Source organism: Eptesicus fuscus, chromosome 7, assembly GCF_027574615.1.
Source record: "Eptesicus fuscus isolate TK198812 chromosome 7, DD_ASM_mEF_20220401, whole genome shotgun sequence".
Classification (NCBI taxonomy): domain Eukaryota; kingdom Metazoa; phylum Chordata; class Mammalia; order Chiroptera; family Vespertilionidae; genus Eptesicus; species Eptesicus fuscus.
The window spans coordinates 19,132,419-19,141,789 of NC_072479.1; the positions used below are offsets into that span (position 1 = coordinate 19,132,419).

Consider the following 9,371-nt stretch of genomic DNA (forward strand, 5'->3'; position numbering starts at 1 on the left):
GTTTAGGCCCAATCTCACAGGGATACCTGTGGGATCGGGCCTAAACTGGCAGTCGGACATTCCTCTCACAATCCAGGACCGCTGGCTCTTAACTGCTCGCCTGCCTGCCTGATCACCCCTAGCCACTCACCTGCCTGCCTGATTGCCCCTATCTGCTTGCCTGCCTGCCTGATCAGCCCTAACCATTTGCCTGCCTGTAACCCTGCCTGATCACCCTAACCACTCGCCTGTCTGCCTGATAACCCCTAACCCCTCTGCCTACCTGCCTGATTGCTCCTAACCACTCACCTGCCTGCCTGATCGCCCCTATCCACTCTGCCTGCCTGCCTGATCACTCCTAACCCCTCTGCCTATCTGCCTGATTGTCCCTAACTGCCTCCGTCTGCTTGCCTGATCATCTCTAACCACTCTCCTGCCTGCCTGATTGTCCCTAACTGCCTGATTGCACATAACCACTTGCCTGCCTGATCACCCCTAGCTGCTTGCCTGACTGCCTGATCACCCCTAACCTCCTCTGCTTCAGCCCCCACCCACCATGGCGGCCACCTCTGCCTCGCCCCCTGCTGCTGCAACTTCATCTGGAAGGTCGCCCAGAATGATGTCCGGAAGGTCGTTTGGCTGTTAGGTCTAATTAGCATATTACACTTTTATTATTATAGATTAGCCATTGTGATCAGTTTTATTGTTAATACTAAGCAGAGAGTCTGGAGCACTGGGCTGAAATTTGACAGGGACTATATAAAAGTCCTGACTTTAACTTCAACATCAATTGAGCAAGAACAAGGTGGAAGGAATCTGGCACATTTACATGACAGTGGCATGAGGGACTTGGTCTGTGTGTGAATTTACTGTGTGATAGGGCAGCATTAAGCCGCACTGGCAGGATTGGGATGTCCTGATGGAGCGTGGCAATGCTTTGTCTTTGGACATACCTCTGAGTATGTTGGTACTTTATAAGGTTCAGGAACCTCATATAAAAGGACATGGACAATCTAACTCAGAAATTCCTAACTTCAAGCTCATAATCTCTTTGGAAATCTGCAGAATGGGAATGGACTATCCCAAGAAAAACATATATATGCACATATGGGCACAATTTTGCTTACAAGGTCAAAGGGGTTTTGGATCTTAGATGAAGTCTCTCTTAACTAGACAACATCAGTGAATAGGAAGGGAGTAAGTCCTGTCTTTCTGCTCTAAGCTCCAACTGTATGGAAATATATATAATTCTATGAAAGGCCATGCTTTCACTTATCTGAAGCACTTTTGTGGGTGTTCCTTTCTCCCCTCCCACCTTTTTACCCAGCCAAATGCAAAATGTTCCTCTGAATTCTCTATGTGCTATCAGCGCCCCTCTTCTACACCTTGTCTCATTGTCTGTTTTAATTGCCTACTCACTTGCTTCTTTTAATCACTAGACTGTAGGCTGGAAGGCAGGGCCTGGGTTTTGTGTGTTGTTTTCTCTAGCACCTAACAGAGTACCTGGAACATTGCAGGCATTCAAGAAATGGTTGCAGAACAAATAAAAGATTGGCAGACCTGGAGGTAGAGGAGAGGCGAATCTAGAGAAAAGATGATGCTGTGTTCATGAGAAAGAGGAAGTAAACTTGTTCAATGTCTACAGGAGGGCAGAACTAAGACCAGTTGTTGGAGGTCAAGGACTTTGACTTAACATAATGGGCAAGGGGAGGAATTTCTAACGGTCTAATGGCTTACGCTGTCCTACAAAAGAATGGGCTGCCTGGCAAGGTGGTGAGCATTCTGTCAATAGTAGTCACCAAGCAAAGCATGTCTGAGCATCTGGCAGCTAGTGCAGTTAATGTGAGTTTTTGACGTCCTTAATGATACCTTTTGTAGAAAATGCAATTCCAGGTTTATTTTCATTAAATATTAATGTTCAATTTATTAAAGTTATAAATTAAAGACCTCTAGTTTTTCTTTAAGCTTTTATGTTCTGCTCACAAATCTTATTTTATCTATGAACCTATCAAGTTTAACAATCACTTTAAAAAATGTATCTTTATTGTTGAAAGTATTACAGATGTCCCCTTTGTTGTTTTTTTATTCCATTGACCCCCTCCACCCTGCACTTGCCCCTCCCTGGAACAATCACGTTTGAAGTGTCTAATCTATATGACTTTTATTTGTTTTTCTTGTCCTATCTAATAATAGACAAATATGCAAATTGACCATACCTCTGACACACCCACAAGCCACGCCTACAAGCCACGCCCACCATCCAATCAGAGCGAGCATGCAAATTAACCCAAACCAAGATGGCTACAGCCACAGAGAGCAAGGTTTCCTAGGTAACAGAGGAAGCCAAGCTTTCCGCCTGCCCTGGCCAGGCCTAAGACTCCACTCAAGCTACAAAGTTTCAATTATAGAAGGTAAACAAATTCAAACAAATGGCTGCAGAATGGAGCTTGAGAGAGCAGGCCAGGGTTGCCGCCGGCAAAGCTTTCCGCACACCCTGGCCAGGCTCACCCGCTTAAGGCTACAAAGTTTCAATTATAACCCCAACAGAAATGGCTGTGGGCCGTGCGGAGGGAGCCCCTGGCTTGGCTCTGCTCCAGGCTACAAAGTTTCAATTATAGAAGGAAAATAAATTCCAGATACCAGGGCCTCTGCTTGGGTTGCCAGGGGATGTGGCCAGCCTGCAAACCACCACAGGCCCCTCACTCAGGGGGGATTGTGAGAGGGATGTCTGACTGCCACATCCCAAGGGAACCCCCACCTGATCCGGGACACCCTTCAGGGCAAACCAGCTGGCCCCCACCCCTGTACCAGGCCTCTATTCTATCTAATAAAAGAGTAATCTGCAGATTGATCATCACTGCAACACACAATATTGCTGCCCCCATGTGGTCAAAGATCCTGCCCCCATATGGACACAAGATGGCCACCACAAGATGGTCAGCAGGAGAGGGCAGTTGAGAGGGACCAAGCTTGCAAGGGAGGGCAGTTGGAGGTGATCAACCCTGCAGGAGAGGGCAGTTAGGGGTGACCAGGCCAGCAGAGGAGGGAAGTTGGGGGCAAATAGGCTGGCAGCAGAGTGGTTAGGGGGTGATCAGGCTGGCAGGCAGAAGCGGTTAGGGGCAATCAGGAAGGCAGGCAGGCAAGCAGTTGGGAGCCAGCAGTCCTGGATTGTGAGAGGGATGGGCAGTCGGACATCCCTTGAGGGGTCCCATATTGGAGAGGGTACAGGCTGGGCTGAGGGACAACCCCCTCCGTGCACGAATTTCGTGCACCGGCCTCTAGTTTTATTATATTAGCTAGATTTTCTAGTACTATGTTAAATAAGAGTGATTATAGTGAATATCCTTGTCTTGTGTTCAAATGTAGGGGGAAAGCACTGAGTATTTCACCGTTAAGTATAACATTAGCTGTAGATGCTAATGTTATCTGCAGTTGAAGTAATTTCCCTGTGTTTTTAACTTTTTAAGCATTTGTTTTATTATGAATGTGAATTGGATTTTGTCAAACACTTTTTCTGTGTCAATTGACATGATCATGCTTTTTCTTTTTTAGCTTATTGATATAATGGATTACACTGATTAATTTTCAAAGTCGAATCAGGCTTGTGTACCAGGAATAAATCACACTTAGTCATGGTGTATACTTTTATTCATACTTTGCTGGATTTGAATTGCTGGTATTTTATTGAAGATTTTTGTGTCTAAGTTGGCTATAGTTCATGTTTTGCAGCTTTTCTTTTTTTTAGTCTTTGGTTTTAGTACTGGCCTTATGGAGTGAGTTAGGAAGTGTTAACTCTTCCTGTTGATAACATTTATCCTTTTGATAAAAATTTTAGAAGAGACCAATTTCTGGAAGAGGCATTTTCTGGAAGAGATTCTCTGGAAGAGATTGTCTTAAATTGGTGTACAACATAGTACTAGAAATTCTAGCCAATATAATCCTTCTTTAAATGTTTAGTACACTTCTTTAGTGAGATCTTATGGGCCTGGAAAAATTCTTTTTCAGGAGCTTTTAAATAATGAATTGAAAAAAAAATTTTAATGGTACAGGGCTATTCAGATTATTTATTTTGAGTTTTTATAATTATTTATGACTAGAGGCTGATGCACGAAATTCGTGCAAGAGTTAGGCCCTCCTTCCCCTGGCTGCCAGCACCAGCTTCCCTCTGGCATCTGGGACCCGGGCTTCCCTCACAGCCCCGGCTTTGTCTGGAAGGATGTCTGGTCTAAATAGCATATTACGCTTTTATTGTTATAGATGATTGAGTTTTGTTTGTTTATGGTTTTTGGAAATTAGCCCTTTTCTTCAAATTTACAAGTTTAGAGTTATTTGTAGTGTTTTATTTATTCACTAGAGGCCAGGTGAATGAAATTCATGCACGGGGAGTGTGTCCCTCAGCCCAGCCTGCACCTTCTCCAATCTGGGACATCCCTCTCACAATCCAGGATTGCTGGCTCCCAACCACTCGACTGCCTGCCTACCTGATTGCCCCTAACTGCTTCTGCCTGCCAGCCTGATCACCCCCTAACCACTCCCCTGCCAGCCTGATCGATGCCTAACTGCTCCCCTGCCAGCCCAATTGCCCCTAACTGCCCTCCCCTGTCAGCCTGGTCACACCTAAATGCCCTCCCCTGCCAGCCTGGTCACTCCCAACTGCCCTCCCTGGCAGGCCTGGTCACCCACCCCCAACTGCCCTCCCCTGCAGGCCTTGTTTCTTCCAACTGCCCTCCCCTGCAGGCCTGGTCACCCCTAACTGCCATTCCCTGCTGTCCTGGTCACTTCTAACTTCCCTCCCCTGCAGGCCTGGGTCCCCCCCAACTGTCCTCACCTGCAGGCCTGGTCCCCCCCCCAACTGCCCTCGCCTGTAGGTCTGGGTCCCCCCCAACTGCCCTCCCCTCCAGGCCTGATCGCCCACAACTGCCCTCCCCTGCTGGCCATCTTGTGTCCACATGGGGGTGGCCATCTTGTATGTTGGAGTGATGGTCAATTTGCATATTACCTCTTTATTAGATAGGATTTTTTATTATTGAGATATAATTGACATATTACATTATTTAATTTCAGGTGTACAACACAATATACTATATAATTTATTACAAAATTATTACACATACAATAAGTTTAGTTAGCATCCATCACCAATTACAAAATATTTTTTATTATGAGAATTTTAAGATCTACTCTCTTAGCAACTTTAAAGAGGATTTACAATTTAATAAATACCCTTACACATTATAGACTATATTTATAATTTTAATACATTAAACTTTCTTTAAGACATTCAATTATCTGACTTTAAATTAAATAATTCTTAAGATCATTTAAGTGTTTAAAAGTTTGCAATCCAGTAAAATTTCAACATGTAATCACAAATTTAATTATTCAATTACAACTTTTTAAATTGGTAGCACAATATTTTAAAAAATATTTTTATTGATTTCAGAGAGGAAGCGAGAGGGAGATAGAAACATCAACAATGAGAGAGAATCATTGATCAGCTGCCTCCTGCATGCTCCCAACTGGGGATCGAACCTACAACCCGGGCATGTGCCCTGACTGGGAATCGAACTGTGACCTCCTGGTTCATAGGTCGACGCTCAACCACTGAGCCATGCCGGCCGGGCTGGTAGAACAATATTAATCTGTAACACAATTTTTCTTAAATATAGCATGCACTTAAAAACAGTAATACTAGTATATGCAGAATTTTTAACAAATACTATGTCTTTGGTTCCTTTAACATTTATACTTAAGTGAAAATCTCCTGGGAATCAAAGATATTACATACGCTAAAGAAACAATTATGACATCCCAAACATTTTGGGGGTTGCCTTTTCAAGAGAATTTTGGAAGATGATTTTCCCAGGTGGCTGAAGTTGCTGATAGAATACAGGTTGTGGTGGGCGAGCTGCCCACCACTCTGGTATCCAGGCTGGATCCCTTTGTATGTCACTATGCCAAGAACTCCAGAAGTCAAAGAGGGAGGCAACCATGTAGATGATGGTGTTTCCTGATTTCGAGTCAGTTTTACGTCAATTCATTCCATCTGAGCCTTTCATAACCGTCTTATCCCAATTCTTTCAGATATGAACATGATATTTGATTGAAAGTTGGGACCCTTTTGTGCTCTATTTACTTTGTAGACACAACTACATTTATTCTACTAAAAAGTTACCAAAGATATATTCCAGAGTTGAGGGGGGTGGGTAAGACTAGACAATCCTTTCGTTTTCTTCCAAATTCATGATTAACATTTTGAGTCAACCAGGTGAGGTTATGACCTTCAAAGACCACAGAGAATGGAGCCAGTGACCGTGAAGAGACCCAATGTGAAGAGATGAGTTAGAACAGAGACACATCTGAATTTAGAAAGAACGTGGTGAAGGTCATTGTTAGGAAGTCTTCCGGTTGGAGTGACAAGAGAATCTCTGGGAGAGGTAGTGAGGAGACCACTTGTAGTCAGGGTTCAAGAAGAGACCTCTGGGGGGTGCTCTCCCAAGCTGCCCGTGGGAATAGTTCCAGAAAGCAACTTAGCTTTCTATAGGGAAAACACTAACACTGATCAGAACCCCAAAACTAATTATGCCCCCTTTAAAGGCACTAAATCTCTTTTAAGACAATATCTTAATATAAGGAATAATATAGAATGTAGATCAAGATTCGTATAGAAAATATCTTACTATTTATCATGGCAAAATATTAGGAACAATTGAATGCCTAACAGTATGGGAGATTTTTGTTCATCCCTTGAAGTGAATATTATATCACCATCAAACTATCCATAAGAAATATATTTTCAAAAAATTAATGAAATTGAAAAAATGTACATGATGTAATGTTAGATTTAAAGTATAGGATATAAAAACTTTATATGCAATGCTGTCCCATCATGAGTGCTTCTAATTTTAAAAATATGTTTTCCAAGTTAAAAAATAAGCATATATTCCTTTTGTAAAAGGGAAAAATAAATAAAAACAAAAATCTCTTTAAAACTGGCAGGCAACACCCCCAAATAAAAACCAAAGCAAAAATGTATTCGATCCAGATGAACACAATGCAAAAGAAACCAGAGTCTAGAGAGGATGTAAGGAATACTGCCAGAACACATCTCAATTGTAAATGACTCGAAAATAGAAAAAAGATCATTGACTCTCTCAGAAAGATCACAATGAATTATAATAGCCAAGATTTATTGAGTACGTATTATGTACCAGGCACTGGGTTAAACATGATCTATTTTAGTCTTTACATAAATTTTATAAGAGAAGCATTATCGTTAGCTCTACTTTAGCTATGATGTAACTAAAGCACAGAGAAGTCACAGAATATTCCCAAGGTCACACAGCATAGTAAATGCTGTGGGTTCAAAGACAGAATTTGAACCCACTATTTGTTATTGCTTTATCCACTGTTTGTTATTGCTTCGTTGCGTAGGAAGTTTGTTTCTGAAAAGGGAGAAAAACGCTGAATGTTGGTTTGAAAAGGAAGATAGAGTTAAGGGTGTTTTCCCCCTTCTTTTATATTGGGACATTCGGATATACTTAAAGTCAGTAGAAAAGGAAGCTGCGAAGAGGAAGAAATAAAGGAAGGATGTTAGACAGGAAGAGTGCTTTTCTCTCTCTATGTCCAGTGCGGCTGGGCTGAGGCACAGGGACTGCTGGCCGCAGAGACAGAGGCAGGGCAGCGCCTCTGAGACCGCCCATGTCCCTGGGATGAGCGGTTAGACTGACCGGAAGTGGGGTCTTCTAACAAAGTGAAAACTAAAGGCACTGAGTGAAAGGCATACAGCATGCTGAGGAGACCTGGAGGAGTAACCCTAAGGAATAAGCCAAGTGCCGAGGCCAGACTGCTCTAGGCACATCTGTGGGCTGGGTCCACTCCAGTGGGGGCCCTGTGCTGTCTGAAAGTGGGGGCCAAGAGACAGGAGCAGCGGGAGTGATGGGAAGAGCTCAAGAAGCGGAGAACCACCTTGAATGGTGATGCTGGATGGATGACCGTGGGAGGTGGGGGTGGAGGGAGTCCAGTGTGGCCAGGGGCAGGTGACATTTGGGAACGGGGCTGTTGGGGGCAGTTTGTGATTGCAAGAGGAGAGAGGTATGGAGCTGAGGGCTAGGGAGGGAGCAGGGATGTGGCTTTGAGAATGTGGTCTCTGCCTCAAGATGCTCAAAAAACATTAAACCTAACTTTAACCCTAATATTACTTCTCAACCCATTCTATAGATGAGGAAATTGAGACTAAGGCAGGTTAGGTAATTTGCCAAAGGCCTCTCTGTACATGTTTGAGCAGGGATTTAACACAGATTTTTTTTATCTCTAAAGCCCGCAACATTCCCAGTAGAAAACCCTCGTGAAGCCCCCACAGGGGAGAAGTAGGAACTGCCCCCCAGAGTGATGGAGAAAATAGGTTGAGATTCCTGAATGTAGCTCCCACTCCAGTCCTACCACAGAGCCTCCCTGAAGAAGGAGGGAGAATCCTAATGGGTGTTACAGGCTCAGAGCTGCAGGCGTGAAAAGGAAGGTCGGTCATGGCTCTCCAAGGGGCATCATGTCTTGCCAGTCACACTGACCTGATGCTCAATCTCAGGAGAGGCAGCCGATAACATCAGAACCCAGCACTGCAGGGCTTACCCCAGATCTATGATTAGGTTACCGCGGGGCTGGGAGAGAAAGCTCTGGGTGACCCGAAGCTACACTTTGCTTCCTCTGTCCTCTGGGTGGCTTGCAGGGAACCGAGGGACCCTCCAGCTTTTCTGTGAGCAGAGCAGAGAGTGGAGGCGCAGGGAGGTGAGGCACGTCTAGGGCGTTTCAATAACCTTGATTGTCTCTCTTCCCATCCAGGGAAGAGCCATCATAAACAGGGCCACCAAACGATGTCTGGAGATAAAGAAGGTTTCCAGTTACTATGTGCCTGTGCTGCGGACCTGCACCACACAGGTGTGGACAATCCAGCACACCCTCGGAAACTGGGGGTCCCACTAGCACCCAGCGATCCTCAGAGAGCCTAGGTTTGAGACACCAGTTCTTGCCACTGAATGGCTTCTACTCCCCATGCTGTTCAGCGTGCCAGCGGGTGAGAGAAAGAAAATGTTTGTGTGTGTTAAGCGAACGTGACTTCTGCCTGCGACACACAGGATGGGGGACGGGAGGGCTGTGCATGTGTCCTGGAGCCCTGGCCGGGGAGAGTAAGGAAGCAAGAACGCCTCACCCAGCTTCCCTTGGAATGATCCTGTATATATCAAACGCCATTCTTGGAAACTCCTTCATCTGGCTGGCGTGTGGGGGAGAGAACCAGGAGGGTGGAAGATTATCTTTGACTTCCGCCAGCGCTGGTTGGTCTTCATTCCTGACAACGGCTGTCATCTGCCCCTCGCCTTCTCCCCATCAGGAGACTC

At 44.7% G+C, this 9,371-nt stretch overlaps 1 protein-coding gene across 1 annotated transcript in view; it reads left to right on the forward strand.

Moving 5' to 3' along the window:
- The window catches only part of GALNT8 (polypeptide N-acetylgalactosaminyltransferase 8), a 56,217-nt gene extending 47,259 nt beyond the window's left edge, over window positions 1-8,958 (forward strand). Inside the window, exon 11 of the mRNA XM_008143752.3 lies at window positions 8,818-8,958. Coding sequence (XP_008141974.1) covers window positions 8,818-8,958 — 141 coding nt within the window. The remainder of the gene's footprint in view (window positions 1-8,817) is intronic.
- Window positions 8,959-9,371: the final 413 nt, after the last annotated feature.